The sequence below is a fragment of the Nematostella vectensis genome, chromosome 5, assembly GCF_932526225.1.
Source record: "Nematostella vectensis chromosome 5, jaNemVect1.1, whole genome shotgun sequence".
NCBI classification, from domain to species: Eukaryota; Metazoa; Cnidaria; class Anthozoa; order Actiniaria; family Edwardsiidae; genus Nematostella; species Nematostella vectensis.
In genome coordinates this window covers 18,955,787-18,971,604 of record NC_064038.1, presented here as the reverse complement: position 1 = coordinate 18,971,604, position 15,818 = coordinate 18,955,787, and the positions used below count along the sequence as shown (strand labels likewise).

The following is a 15,818-nucleotide window of genomic DNA, read 5'->3' as shown; positions in this document are numbered from 1 at the left end:
ACCTGGATTATTTAAAGGTAAGTCCGTCGAAAATATGCTTAATCAATAATTTGCGCGTCGTGTCGAAGTGGTTTCAGCGCGTCGCGAAGAAACTCGGTACTAGTACCCAGGCCTCCCTCCCAATTCTTCCTTTTAAAAATGGCGGCGGCATGTTTTGAATTTTTGGAACCGACACGACGCGAGCGAACGTAAAACTGAGCTAAACATTTCTCGTTGCAGACGGACAGGAAGCTTGCATCGTCTACCCTAGGTGAGCATGTTCAATTCATCTGCTTTTTAACAACTGCGGTCGGTCTAGAATGCTAAATTCACATTTCGCAAAACTTAGTAGCAATAAGTATGCTTAAGTAAGTATCGCCGGATAGAGTAATCTGATATTTGATCGCGCTATTGTGTAACTGGACAATTACGGATTTCGAAGAGAGTTGTATGCAAGACGACTGATACCGAATATATCTGTTTTTACCCTTGTGTCGTGGTGTGTGATTCGGTGGAAAGTCCCGGGTTTAACATTTGGAAAGAGCGCTCATGTCAGGGTTAACATGGTTGCTACTGATGTTTATATTGTAACGGTTGTTATTTAATGTCGGGAATTTACACTCGCTTAATAGATGTTGGACTGTGTTAATGATATGTTACAACATACGCCATTATTATATCATTCTTTACTTCAGCCAATCACGCTGCCTCCTTGATCTACCCAGCAAAATTCTTGAACCGAGAACACGCCATCACCCTCTACAGGGATGTCAAAGTCGTTTCGCAGCTGAGGGGTGCCTGCAATGCGTTTCAGAGGCAGGCCCGCGCTGCGCAGCCCACGCAAGAGGACCTTGTCAATGCAAATAAGTGGTTGCCATGGTATGCTGCAATGATAAATCCAATAAGTAGTTCCAATAACTAGTTCGAATCCGGCTCTGGGTTCAGTTCTGGACTGGAGGTTGGGGTTGAAAGAGGATAGAACTTGTTTCGCCTGCATTCCCACTCTTTAACAGTCTCCTAACACTTCACTTACAATTTATAGGGAGGGGATACCTGTGTGCTATTCGTAGAAGTAGGGAACAGTTACCTCTCTCAGAACCCAGAGAACTTGAAACTGGTTACTCACGGTTTCATGTGATTCATTGCAGGGATGAGGTGATTCAGTGCGTGTCTCCTAACACTTCACTTAGAATTTAAAGGGGGGGATGACTGTGTGCTATTCATAAGAGTAGGCAACAGCTCCCCGTATCACGGCTAGCTATCTCTCACAGAACCCAGAGAACTTGAAACTGGTTACTAATGGTCTCATGTGATTCATTGCAGGGATGAGGTGATTCATTGTGTGGACATGCAGACAGAAAGATTTGACATGGCACGCTCACAGGTAACGATTTCAACCAGCAGTCCTGATGTGTGAAAGCTGTAATTTGTGGGCATTGCACTGCATTGTTGGAAAGGCCTAGGCATACCGTCTTGGGTCGGCGGTAGCGGAACTCGACTCACAATTTTGCTAAAAAAAGTTTGCTTTGATTTGTCTAGAGTGCCAAGGCTAGGGAGAGCAGGAATCTGCTGTCGATCGCGCTTTTCGTATTGATACCTCCTTCCAGAGGACAAGAGATCCGGACACTGCGAATTGCCCCGTCCGGTGACAGAGAACACGTCCAGGGACTGAATTCATTAGTCTTGAATTCAGATGGCACCCTCATGTTCAGATTCGAGGATTACAAAACATATGGCTCTCATGGGGTTGATGTCACAAATTTGCCAGTAAGTCTTTCATTTGTGATTTATCCTTTATTTTGACATGTGCTTGTAGATTGCGTGACAACAGCATATGGGGAAACAGGATTATTTGTTTAAACTATAATAAAGTAACCATTTAATCTTCTTCTTATCACAAATGGAATTTTATGTGTGCTACTACTGTTTTCACATATTTTCTACTTAATTACTCTGTGTAGACTCCGTGATGTGATCATATTAGCTGACTCTTTTTTTTTCACTTTCAGGAAGATCACAGATTGAACGTCATCATAAGGGAATATCTGGACAAATACAGAGATATTCTTCTCGACGCCTCTGACGATGGCACAACCAACAATTTTCTTCTCCTGGTAAGTTATGACTCTTCAGTTTCCAATTATATTTCTTCAAAGGGCTCACTGATCTTCTTGGAACTAGTGATTGTTGGATAGAACATGGGACCCTAATCCTAACCCTAACCCTAACCCTAATTCTTATAAGGTTGCGAATTATCTTTCTAAAGTAACCCAGCGAAATAGTCATCTTTGAAAAGTTATCTCAACCAATTGTCTCACCCCAACAAGACATTTTGTACATCATCACTCATCCCAGGAAAGGTTATACTCTCATTACAATCCTAGGAAGGGTTAGTTTTGGTGGTGAATTAATATTTTGAACATCTAACAATCCTACATAGGGTGACTATGAAAGCATTTAAAACAACTACTATCCCTTTGTGGGGTCATTTTTTAACCCCCTAATTTGGGGGGAGGGGGGGAGGGGGGTTACATGGAAAAAAAAACATTGCATTTGAATTGATATTGAATTGATGAGTGATTCTTTACTTCTTTTTGTTTTTAGACAGATAAAGGAAAACCCTTTAGTGGTCCCGCATTCTCAACCCACATGAAGTCTGTCTTTTACCACCTAACAGGAGTGAGTGTCAACTTGCACCTTCTGAGAAGCTCCTTCGTGACTTATTGTTATGGGGACAGGTGAGAATTCCATGCTAAGTAGATGACATTGCAGACTATTATCACTCACTCCCCCACAAGACTCTGGACGGCACCATGCTGTGTTTATCAGCCATTTTCTTCACGAATAAAACGATTCTGTAATGATAACTTACACACCACAAGCAAAATTCACAACCAGGACTTTCTTTCTTTTGTTTTATCAGCCAGTGCACCGACGCAATGAAAGACAGTTTGGCGTCGGCCTTGAGACACACAAGGAAGCAAGCTCAACTCACCTATGACCGTAGAAATTCCAGCGAAAAGAAGAGTTTGGCTGTCAGCCTTGCTTCAGAATTAGCAGAAAATACAATCGAGTCACTATCAGCTCAGCCGTCCGACAGAAATGCAGGGCTTGATAAAGGTAGCTGGGTTGCTCTCACAGTAGAAGGCAGCACTCTGGCAAATCCGAACATTCTGCTAGCTAGAATTCAGAACCTCATGCCCGGTAGAAAGGCTTCGCTACTGTGGTTCAAGGCCACTGCGGAAAAAGGTCTGTACGCTTTTCACTACGATGAAGCCAGCTGGATAGAAAGCTTAGATGCATTAGTTCCCGTCCAAGTGAAAGAGATTAAAAACTCTCCCGGCCTCTACAAATTGACCACATCATTGAAAAAAATACACAGGGCGGTCTTAGGGAACAACTGATAACATACTGTGAAGGACTGTGGATAGTGATTTGATGAGGATGCATTCTGTTTGGTTACCTGGAAGGAAAAGTGATAATCCTTACCTTATTATTATTATTATTATTATTATTATTATTATTATTATTATTATTATTATTATTATCATTATTATTATTATTATTATTATTATTATTATTATTATTATTATTATTATTATTATTACATGTACAAATAATCTCTCAGATGAATAAACATGTTTGTCAAGAAGCTCGAATATCAGAGTATTGATAGGCCATTCTTTGAATCTAGAGACTATCCATTACAAAGGTGGAGCAAAAATACAGTGATTGTATCATCTGAAAAAAACAATAGGGCCACACCCAAACCTCCTTCAATTGGTTGCCATGGCAACATACTCGAAAATAATCTGCGGACCCATGTCAATGTTGTAGCTGCCAAGTCTGGTGATGATAGCTATTTCTGTTTGGGAGATATTAGCAAAAACGGATTTACCCGTGTATAAGCCAGACTTATACCTACCCCCCGACCAGTCTCGATCTAACCTTCTCCCTTCACGCTAGGGTCTCTGATTATTGCTTCATTGAAGTGATGACGTCAGCACCACAGGCAACCCCCCCCCCCACAGTGAGAACAATAAGACCGTAAGGCATCTCGGAAGACACCTTACAGGCCACGCTAAAAACGACGCGTTGTCAAGGTGAAATCAAAGTCGGCTTCACGTGTGCACTACCGCAAAATCGTCTCGATCTAACCTTCACGCTAGGATCTCTGATTATTGCTTCATTGAAGTGATGACGTCACCACCACAGGTAACCCCCCTCCCTCACAGTGAGAACAATAAGACCGTAAGGCATCTCGGAAGACACCTTACAGGCCACGCTAAAAACGACGCGTTGTCAAGGTGAAATCAAAGTCGGCTTCGCGTGTGAACTACCGCAAGATCGTCTCGATCTAACCTTCACGCTAGGATCTCTGATTATTGCTTCATTGAAGTGATGACGTCACCACCACAGGCAACCCCCCTCCCTCACAGTGAGAACAATAAGACCGTAAGGCATCTCGGAAGACACCTTACAGGCCACGCTAAAAACGACGCGTTGTCAAGGTGAAATCAAAGTCGGCTTCACGTGTGCACTACCGCAAAATCGTCTCGATCTAACCTTCACGCTAGGATCTCTGATTATTGCTTCATTGAAGTGATGATGTCACCACCACAGGCATACCGAACAGCTCCCACAGTAAGAACAATTTTGTTTCAGGGCATCGGACTAAATATAAATTACCATCTCCTTGGCTATCTCTATGCCGCGTTCGCCTAGTGTTTTGAACCATACATCGCGGTCAACAGCACCAAACCCTTACCTTATACAGTGTGATTGCCCAATGACGAGAAATCAACAGGGAACCCAACACGACGCAACAATCATATCTGATCATATTCATGGGAATATGCATTATCTATTGTCAAGGACGCGCGCGTCAGCGTCAAGTCACACTTGTTCGCGAGCCGTCTTAGTGCACACGATGGCGCAGGCCGCGGGCTTGGTCCAGTATGACAGTATTACAGATGACAGTGAAGAAACGGAGAATCACGTGCCCGCCGATGAAAGCACCGCTACTGACCCGCAGGCCTCAACAGACGACACAGCAAAAAAAAAAGTGCATCCGGATTAACGTTCTTCGCGAAAATATGCCATACCGATCGCTGAACTCACAACGGAGATGGCTAAGCTTTTAAGAGATGTTAAGGTTTTTTTCACCAAAGACATTAATTTGGAAAGAAAAGGGTCGCCCATTTCTCCCTCGACCTGGACGAAGGCAAATGAGAGAATTCTATGTAAGTTTTATTTTGTCTCGTGAGTTTCATGCGTAAGCGTTCTTTTAGAGTCAGATTTCGCACCTTGCTGCTAGCTGTTACCATGACAACAAATTGTGACGACTTATATTCCCTCCCCCCCTAGGTTATCTTGGGTTCTGTAGAGACACGCTTCATTACAAAGACATCAGCCCAGATCTATTTTTAAGAACACGGTTACTCGAAAGGTACCTGGATTATTTAAAGGTAAGTCCGTCGAAAATATGCTTAATCAATAATTTGCGCGTCGCGTCGAAGTGGTTTCAGCGCGTCGCGAAGAAACTCGGTACTAGTACCCAGGCCTCCCTCCCAATTCTTCCTTTTAAAAATGGCGGCGGCATGTTTTGAATTTTTGGAACCGACACGACGCGAGCGAACGTAAAACTGAGCTAAACATTTCTCGTTGCAGACGGACAGGAAGCTTGCATCGTCTACCCTAGGTGAGCATGTTCAATTCATCTGCTTTTTAACAACTGCGGTCGGTCTAGAATGCTAAATTCACATTTCGCAAAACTTAGTAGCAATAAGTATGCTTAAGTAAGTATCGCCGGATAGAGTAATCTGATATTTGATCGCGCTATTGTGTAACTGGACAATTACGGATTTCGAAGAGAGTTGTATGCAAGACGACTGATACCGAATATATCTGTTTTTACCCTTGTGTCGTGGTGTGTGATTCGGTGGAAAGTCCCGGGTTTAACATTTGGAAAGAGCGCTCATGTCAGGGTTAACATGGTTGCTACTGATGTTTATATTGTAACGGTTGTTCTTTAATGTCGGGAATTTACACTCGCTTAATAGATGTTGGACTGTGTTAATGATATGTTACAACATACGCCATTATTATATCATTCTTTACTTCAGCCAATCACGCTGCCTCCTTGATCTACCCAGCAAAATTCTTGAACCGAGAACACGCCGTCACCCTCTACAGGGATGTCAAAGTCGTTTCGCAGCTGAGGGGTGCCTGCAATGCGTTTCAGAGGCAGGCCCGCGCTGCGCAGCCCACGCAAGAGGACCTTGTCAATGCAAATAAGTGGTTGCCATGGTATGCTGCAATGATAAATCCAATAAGTAGTTCGAATAACTAGTTCGAATCCGGCTCTGGGTTCAGTTCTGGACTGGAGGTTGGGGTTGAAAGAGGATAGAACTTGTTTCGCCTGCATTTCCACTCTTTAACAGTCTCCTAACACTTCACTTACAATTTATAGGGAGGGGATACCTGTGTGCTATTCGTAGAAGTAGGGAACAGTTACCTCTCTCAGAACCCAGAGAACTTGAAACTGGTTACTCACGGTTTCATGTGATTCATTGCAGGGATGAGGTGATTCAGTGCGTGTCTCCTAACACTTCACTTAGAATTTAAAGGGGGGGATGACTGTGTGCTATTCATAAGAGTAGGCAACAGCTCCCCGTATCACGGCTAGCTATCTCTCACAGAACCCAGAGAACTTGAAACTGGTTACTAATGGTCTCATGTGATTCATTGCAGGGATGAGGTGATTCATTGTGTGGACATGCAGACAGAAAGATTTGACATGGCACGCTCACAGGTAACGATTTCAACCAGCAGTCCTGATGTGTGAAAGCTGTAATTTGTGGGCATTGCACTGCATTGTTGGAAAGGCCTAGGCATACCGTCTTGGGTCGGCGGTAGCGGAACTCGACTCACAATTTTGCTAAAAAAAGTTTGCTTTGATTTGTCTAGAGTGCCAAGCTAGGGAGAGCAGGAATCTGCTGTCGATCGCGCTTTTCGTATTGATACCTCCTTCCAGAGGACAAGAGATCCGGACACTGCGAATTGCCCCGTCCGGTGACAGAGAACACGTCCAGGGACTGAATTCATTAGTCTTGAATTCAGATGGCACCCTCATGTTCAGATTCGAGGATTACAAAACATATGGCTCTCATGGGGTTGATGTCACAAATTTGCCAGTAAGTCTTTCATTTGTGATTTATCCTTTATTTTGACATGTGCTTGTAGATTGCGTGACAACAGCATATGGGGAAACAGGATTATTTGTTTAAACTATAATAAAGTAACCATTTAATCTTCTTCTTATCACAAATGGAATTTTATGTGTGCTACTACTGTTTTCACATATTTTCTACTTAAATACTCTGTGTAGACTCTGTGACGTGATCATATTAGCTGACTCTCTTTTTTTTTTTTCACTTTCAGGAAGATCACAGATTGAACGTCATCATAAGGGAATATCTGGACAAATACAGAGATATTCTTCTCGACGCCTCTGACGATGGCACAACCAACAATTTTCTTCTCCTGGTAAGTTATGACTCTTCAGTTTCCAATTATATTTCTTCAAAGGGCTCACTGATCTTCTTGGAACTAGTGATTGTTGGATAGAACATGGGACCCTAATCCTAACCCTAACCCTAACCCTAACCCTAACCCTAACCCTAATTCTTATAAGGTTGCGAATTATCTTTCTAAAGTAACCCAGCGAAATAGTCATCTTTGAAAAGTTATCTCAACCAATTGTCTCACCCCAACAAGACATTTTGTACATCATCACTCATCCCAGGAAAGGTTATACTCTCATTACAATCCTAGGAAGGGTTAGTTTTGGTGGTGAATTAATATTTTGAACATCTAACAATCCTACATAGGGTGACTATGAAAGCATTTAAAACAACTACTATCCCTTTGTGGGGTCATTTTATAACCCCCTAATTTGGGGGGAGGGGGGGAGGGGGGGGTTACATGGAAAAAAAAACATTGCATTTGAATTGATATTGAATTGATGAGTGATTCTTTACTTCTTTTTGTTTTTAGACAGATAAAGGAAAACCCTGTAGTGGTCCCGCATTCTCAACCCACATGAAGTCTGTCTTTTACCACCTAACAGGAGTGAGTGTCAACTTGCACCTTCTGAGAAGCTCCTTCGTGACTTATTGTTATGGGGACAGGTGAGAATTCCATGCTAAGTAGATGACATTGCAGACTATTATCACTCACTCCCCCACAAGACTCTGGACGGCACCATGCTGTGTTTATCAGCCATTTTCTTCACGAATAAAACGATTCTGTAATGATAACTTACACACCACAAGCAAAATTCACAACCAGGACTTTCTTTCTTTTGTTTTATCAGCCAGTGCACCGACGCAATGAAAGACAGTTTGGCGTCGGCCTTGAGACACACAAGGAAGCAAGCTCAACTCACCTATGACCGTAGAAATTCCAGCGAAAAGAAGAGTTTGGCTGTCAGCCTTGCTTCAGAATTAGCAGAAAATACAATCGAGTCACTATCAGCTCAGCCGTCCGACAGAAATGCAGGGCTTGATAAAGGTAGCTGGGTTGCTCTCACAGTAGAAGGCAGCACTCTGGCAAATCCGAACATTCTGCTAGCTAGAATTCAGAACCTCATGCCCGGTAGAAAGGCTTCGCTACTGTGGTTCAAGGCCACTGCGGAAAAAGGTCTGTACGCTTTTCACTACGATGAAGCCAGCTGGATAGAAAGCTTAGATGCATTAGTTCCCGTCCAAGTGAAAGAGATTAAAAACTCTCCCGGCCTCTACAAATTGACCACATCATTGAAAAAAATACACTTATACCTTATTATTATTATTATTATTATTATTATTATTATTATTATTATTATTATTATTATTATTATTATTATTATTATTATTATTATTATTATTATTATTATTATTATTATTATTATTATTATTATTATTACATGTACAAATAATCTCTCAGGTGAATGAACATGTTTGTCAAGAAGCTCGAATATCAGAGTATTGATAGGCCATTCTTTGAATCTAGAGACTATCCATTACAATGGTGGAGCAAAAAAATACAGTGTGGTTCAAGGCCACTGCGGAAAAAGGCCTGTACGCTTTTCACTACGATGAAGCCAGCTCGATAGAAAGCTTAGATGCCTTAGTTCCCGTCCAAGTGAAAGAGATTAAAAACTCTCCCGGCCTCTACAAATTGACCACATCATTGAAAAAAATACACAGGGCGGTCTTAGGGAACAACTGATAACATACTGTGAAGGACTGTGGATAGTGATTTGATGAGGATGCATTCTGTTTGGTTACCTGGAAGGAAAAGTGATAATCCTTACCTTATTATTATTATTATTATTATTATTATTATTATTATTATTATTATTATTATTATTATTATTATTATTATTATTATTATTATTATTATTATTATTATTATTATTATTATTATTACATGTACAAATAATCTCTCAGATGAATAAACATGTTTGTCAAGAAGCTCGAATATCAGAGTATTGATAGGCCATTCTTTGAATCTAGAGACTATCCATTACAAAGGTGGAGCAAAAATACAGTGATTGTATCATCTGAAAAAAACAATAGGGCCCCACCCAAACCTCCTTAAATTGGTTGCCATGGCAACATACTCGAAAATAATCTGCGGACCCATGTCAATGTTGTAGCTGCCAAGTCTGGTGATGATAGCTATTTCTGTTTGGGAGATATTAGCAAAAACGGATTTACCCGTGTATAAGCCAGACTTATACCTACCCCCCGACCAGTCTCGATCTAACCTTCTCCCTTCACGCTAGGGTCTCTGATTATTGCTTCATTGAAGTGATGACGTCAGCACCACAGGCAACCCCCCCCCCCCCACAGTGAGAACAATAAGACCGTAAGGCATCTCGGAAGACACCTTACAGGCCACGCTAAAAACGACGCGTTGTCAAGGTGAAATCAAAGTCGGCTTCACGTGTGCACTACCGCAAAATCGTCTCGATCTAACCTTCACGCTAGGATCTCTGATTATTGCTTCATTGAAGTGATGACGTCACCACCACAGGTAACCCCCCTCCCTCACAGTGAGAACAATAAGACCGTAAGGCATCTCGGAAGACACCTTACAGGCCACGCTAAAAACGACGCGTTGTCAAGGTGAAATCAAAGTCGGCTTCGCGTGTGAACTACCGCAAGATCGTCTCGATCTAACCTTCACGCTAGGATCTCTGATTATTGCTTCATTGAAGTGATGACGTCACCACCACAGGCAACCCCCCTCCCTCACAGTGAGAACAATAAGACCGTAAGGCATCTCGGAAGACACCTTACAGGCCACGCTAAAAACGACGCGTTGTCAAGGTGAAATCAAAGTCGGCTTCACGTGTGCACTACCGCAAAATCGTCTCGATCTAACCTTCACGCTAGGATCTCTGATTATTGCTTCATTGAAGTGATGACGTCACCACCACAGGCATACCGAACAGCTCCCACAGTAAGAACAATTTTGTTTCAGGGCATCGGACTAAATATAAATTACCATCTCCTTGGCTATCTCTATGCCGCGTTCGCCTAGTGTTTTGAACCATACATCGCGGTCAACAGCACCAAACCCTTACCTTATACAGTGTGATTGCCCAATGACGAGAAATCAACAGGGAACCCAACACGACGCAACAATCATATCTGATCATATTCATGGGAATATGCATTATCTATTGTCAAGGACGCGCGCGTCAGCGTCAAGTCACACTTGTTCGCGAGCCGTCTTAGTGCACACGATGGCGCAGGCCGCGGGCTTGGTCCAGTATGACAGTATTACAGATGACAGTGAAGAAACGGAGAATCACGTGCCCGCCGATGAAAGCACCGCTACTGACCCGCAGGCCTCAACAGACGACACAGCAAAAAAAAAGTGCATCCGGATGAACGTTCTTCGCGAAAATATGCCATACCGATCGCTGAACTCACAACGGAGATGGCTAAGCTTTTAAGAGATGTTAAGGTTTTTTTCACCAAAGACATTAATTTGGAAAGAAAAGGGTCGCCCATTTCTCCCTCGACCTGGACGAAGGCAAATGAGAGAATTCTATGTAAGTTTTATTTTGTCTCGTTAGTTTCATGCGTAAGCGTTCTTTTAGAGTCAGATTTCGCACCTTGCTGCTAGCTGTTACCATGACAACAACTTGTGACGACTTATATTCCCTCCCCCCCTAGGTTATCTTGGGTTCTGTAGAGACACGCTTCATTACAAAGACATCAGCCCAGATCTATTTTTAAGAACACGGTTACTCGAAAGGTACCTGGATTATTTAAAGGTAAGTCCGTCGAAAATATGCTTAATCAATAATTTGCGCGTCGCGTCGAAGTGGTTTCAGCGCGTCGCGAAGAAACTCGGTACTAGTACCCAGGCCTCCCTCCCAATTCTTCCTTTTAAAAATGGCGGCGGCATGTTTTGAATTTTTGGAACCGACACGACGCGAGCGAACGTAAAACTGAGCTAAACATTTCTCGTTGCAGACGGACAGGAAGCTTGCATCGTCTACCCTAGGTGAGCATGTTCAATTCATCTGCTTTTTAACAACTGCGGTCGGTCTAGAATGCTAAATTCACATTTCGCAAAACTTAGTAGCAATAAGTATGCTTAAGTAAGTATCGCCGGATAGAGTAATCTGATATTTGATCGCGCTATTGTGTAACTGGACAATTACGGATTTCGAAGAGAGTTGTATGCAAGACGACTGATACCGAATATATCTGTTTTTACCCTTGTGTCGTGGTGTGTGATTCGGTGGAAAGTCCCGGGTTTAACATTTGGAAAGAGCGCTCATGTCAGGGTTAACATGGTTGCTACTGATGTTTATATTGTAACGGTTGTTATTTAATGTCGGGAATTTACACTCGCTTAATAGATGTTGGACTGTGTTAATGATATGTTACAACATACGCCATTATTATATCATTCTTTACTTCAGCCAATCACGCTGCCTCCTTGATCTACCCAGCAAAATTCTTGAACCGAGAACACGCCGTCACCCTCTACAGGGATGTCAAAGTCGTTTCGCAGCTGAGGGGTGCCTGCAATGCGTTTCAGAGGCAGGCCCGCGCTGCGCAGCCCACGCAAGAGGACCTTGTCAATGCAAATAAGTGGTTGCCATGGTATGCTGCAATGATAAATCCAATAAGTAGTTCGAATAACTAGTTCGAATCCGGCTCTGGGTTCAGTTCTGGACTGGAGGTTGGGGTTGAAAGAGGATAGAACTTGTTTCGCCTGCATTTCCACTCTTTAACAGTCTCCTAACACTTCACTTACAATTTATAGGGAGGGGATACCTGTGTGCTATTCGTAGAAGTAGGGAACAGTTACCTCTCTCAGAACCCAGAGAACTTGAAACTGGTTACTCACGGTTTCATGTGATTCATTGCAGGGATGAGGTGATTCAGTGCGTGTCTCCTAACACTTCACTTAGAATTTAAAGGGGGGGGTGACTGTGTGCTATTCATAAGAGTAGGCAACAGCTCCCCGTATCACGGCTAGCTATCTCTCACAGAACCCAGAGAACTTGAAACTGGTTACTAATGGTCTCATGTGATTCATTGCAGGGATGAGGTGATTCATTGTGTGGACATGCAGACAGAAAGATTTGACATGGCACGCTCACAGGTAACGATTTCAACCAGCAGTCCTGATGTGTGAAAGCTGTAATTTGTGGGCATTGCACTGCATTGTTGGAAAGGCCTAGGCATACCGTCTTGGGTCGGCGGTAGCGGAACTCGACTCACAATTTTGCTAAAAAAAGTTTGCTTTGATTTGTCTAGAGTGCCAAGGCTAGGGAGAGCAGGAATCTGCTGTCGATCGCGCTTTTCGTATTGATACCTCCTTCCAGAGGACAAGAGATCCGGACACTGCGAATTGCCCCGTCCGGTGACAGAGAACACGTCCAGGGACTGAATTCATTAGTCTTGAATTCAGATGGCACCCTCATGTTCAGATTCGAGGATTACAAAACATATGGCTCTCATGGGGTTGATGTCACAAATTTGCCAGTAAGTCTTTCATTTGTGATTTATCCTTTATTTTGACATGTGCTTGTAGATTGCGTGACAACAGCATATGGGGAAACAGGATTATTTGTTTAAACTATAATAAAGTAACCATTTAATCTTCTTCTTATTACAAATGGAATTTTATGTATGCTACTACTGTTTTCACATATTTTCTACTTAAATACTCTGTGTAGACTCCGTGACGTGATCATATTAGCTGACTCTCTTTTTTTTTTAACTTTTAGGAAGATCACAGATTGAACGTCATCATAAGGGAATATCTGGACAAATACAGAGATATTCTTCTCGACGCCTCTGACGATGGCACAACCAACAATTTTCTTCTCCTGGTAAGTTATGACTCTTCAGTTTCCAATTATATTTCTTCAAAGGGCTCACTGATCTTCTTGGAACTAGTGATTGTTGGATAGAACATGGGACCCTAATCCTAACCCTAACCCTAACCCTAACCCTAATTCTTATAAGGTTGCGAATTATCTTTCTAAAGTAACCCAGCGAAATACTCATCTTTGAAAAGTTATCTCAACCAATTGTCTCACCCCAACAAGACATTTTGTACATCATCACTCATCCCAGGAAAGGTTATACTCTCATTACAATCCTAGGAAGGGTTAGTTTTGGTGGTGAATTAATATTTTGAACATCTAACAATCCTACATAGGGTGACTATGAAAGCATTTAAAACAACTACTATCCCTTTGTGGGGTCATTTTTTAACCCCCTAATTTGGGGGGAGGGGGGAGGGGGGGTTACATGGAAAAAAAAACATTGCATTTGAATTGATATTGAATTGATGAGTGATTCTTTACTTCTTTTTGTTTTTAGACAGATAAAGGAAAACCCTTTAGTGGTCCCGCATTCTCAACCCACATGAAGTCTGTCTTTTACCACCTAACAGGAGTGAGTGTCAACTTGCACCTTCTGAGAAGCTCCTTCGTGACTTATTGTTATGGGGACAGGTGAGAATTCCATGCTAAGTAGATGACATTGCAGACTATTATCACTCACTCCCCCACAAGACTCTGGACGGCACCATGCTGTGTTTATCAGCCATTTTCTTCACGAATAAAACGATTCTGTAATGATAACTTACACACCACAAGCAAAATTCACAACCAGGACTTTCTTTCTTTTGTTTTATCAGCCAGTGCACCGACGCAATGAAAGACAGTTTGGCGTCGGCCTTGAGACACACAAGGAAGCAAGCTCAACTCACCTATGACCGTAGAAATTCCAGCGAAAAGAAGAGTTTGGCTGTCAGCCTTGCTTCAGAATTAGCAGAAAATACAATCGAGTCACTATCAGCTCAGCCGTCCGACAGAAATGCAGGGCTTGATAAAGGTAGCTGGGTTGCTCTCACAGTAGAAGGCAGCACTCTGGCAAATCCGAACATTCTGCTAGCTAGAATTCAGAACCTCATGCCCGGTAGAAAGGCTTCGCTACTGTGGTTCAAGGCCACTGCGGAAAAAGGTCTGTACGCTTTTCACTACGATGAAGCCAGCTGGATAGAAAGCTTAGATGCATTAGTTCCCGTCCAAGTGAAAGAGATTAAAAACTCTCCCGGCCTCTACAAATTGACCACATCATTGAAAAAAATACACTTATACCTTATTATTATTATTATTATTATTATTATTATTATTATTATTATTATTATTATTATTATTATTATTATTATTATTATTATTATTATTATTATTATTATTATTATTATTATTATTATTATTATTATTACATGTACAAATAATCTCTCAGGTGAATGAACATGTTTGTCAAGAAGCTCGAATATCAGAGTATTGATAGGCCATTCTTTGAATCTAGAGACTATCCATTACAATGGTGGAGCAAAAAAATACAGTGTGGTTCAAGGCCACTGCGGAAAAAGGCCTGTACGCTTTTCACTACGATGAAGCCAGCTCGATAGAAAGCTTAGATGCCTTAGTTCCCGTCCAAGTGAAAGAGATTAAAAACTCTCCCGGCCTCTACAAATTGACCACATCATTGAAAAAAATACACAGGGCGGTCTTAGGGAACAACTGATAACATACTGTGAAGGACTGTGGATAGTGATTTGATGAGGATGCATTCTGTTTGGTTACCTGGAAGGAAAAGTGATAATCCTTACCTTATTATTATTATTATTATTATTATTATTATTATTATTATTATTATTATTATTATTATTATTATTATTATTATTATTATTATTATTATTATTATTATTATTATTATTATTATTATTACATGTACAAATAATCTCTCAGATGAATAAACATGTTTGTCAAGAAGCTCGAATATCAGAGTATTGATAGGCCATTCTTTGAATCTAGAGACTATCCATTACAAAGGTGGAGCAAAAATACAGTGATTGTATCATCTGAAAAAAACAATAGGGCCCCACCCAAACCTCCTTAAATTGGTTGCCATGGCAACATACTCGAAAATAATCTGCGGACCCATGTCAATGTTGTAGCTGCCAAGTCTGGTGATGATAGCTATTTCTGTTTGGGAGATATTAGCAAAAACGGATTTACCCGTGTATAAGCCAGACTTATACCTACCCCCCGACCAGTCTCGATCTAACCTTCTCCCTTCACGCTAGGGTCTCTGATTATTGCTTCATTGAAGTGATGACGTCAGCACCACAGGCAACCCCCCCCCCCCCACAGTGAGAACAATAAGACCGTAAGGCATCTCGGAAGACACCTTACAGGCCACGCTAAAAACGACGCGTTGTCAAGGTGAAATCAAAGT

At 41.9% G+C, this 15,818-nt stretch overlaps 3 protein-coding genes and 1 long non-coding RNA gene across 4 annotated transcripts; all 4 read left to right on the top strand.

Moving 5' to 3' along the window:
* The first annotated feature begins 747 nt into the window (after positions 1 to 747).
* Positions 748 to 3,449, top strand: LOC125563218. Its single transcript, XM_048728246.1, has 6 exons — positions 748 to 858; positions 1,303 to 1,363; positions 1,519 to 1,746; positions 1,989 to 2,093; positions 2,584 to 2,717; positions 2,903 to 3,449. Exons 2-6 carry the CDS (start codon positions 1,328 to 1,330, stop codon positions 3,381 to 3,383), a joined length of 984 nt encoding a protein of 327 aa, XP_048584203.1. The 5' UTR covers positions 748 to 858; positions 1,303 to 1,327; the 3' UTR covers positions 3,384 to 3,449.
* A 2,141-nt stretch (positions 3,450 to 5,590) lies between these two features.
* LOC125563219 lies at positions 5,591 to 6,913 on the top strand. The gene is made up of 3 exons (XR_007308234.1): positions 5,591 to 5,680; positions 6,105 to 6,288; positions 6,733 to 6,913. It is a non-coding gene; the product is annotated as an uncharacterized LOC125563219 (long non-coding RNA).
* Positions 6,914 to 6,963: 50 nt separating this feature from the next.
* LOC125562960 lies at positions 6,964 to 8,975 on the top strand. The gene is made up of 5 exons (XM_048727322.1): positions 6,964 to 7,175; positions 7,423 to 7,527; positions 8,038 to 8,171; positions 8,357 to 8,775; positions 8,968 to 8,975. The coding sequence occupies exons 1-5, from the start codon at positions 7,113 to 7,115 to the stop codon at positions 8,973 to 8,975; spliced, it is 729 nt and encodes a 242-aa protein (XP_048583279.1). The 5' UTR covers positions 6,964 to 7,112.
* Positions 8,976 to 11,940: 2,965 nt separating this feature from the next.
* On the top strand, positions 11,941 to 14,827 carry LOC125562959. The gene is made up of 7 exons (XM_048727321.1): positions 11,941 to 12,155; positions 12,600 to 12,660; positions 12,816 to 13,043; positions 13,289 to 13,393; positions 13,890 to 14,023; positions 14,209 to 14,627; positions 14,820 to 14,827. The coding sequence occupies exons 2-7, from the start codon at positions 12,625 to 12,627 to the stop codon at positions 14,825 to 14,827; spliced, it is 930 nt and encodes a 309-aa protein (XP_048583278.1). The 5' UTR covers positions 11,941 to 12,155; positions 12,600 to 12,624.
* The last annotated feature ends 991 nt before the right edge of the window (positions 14,828 to 15,818 follow it).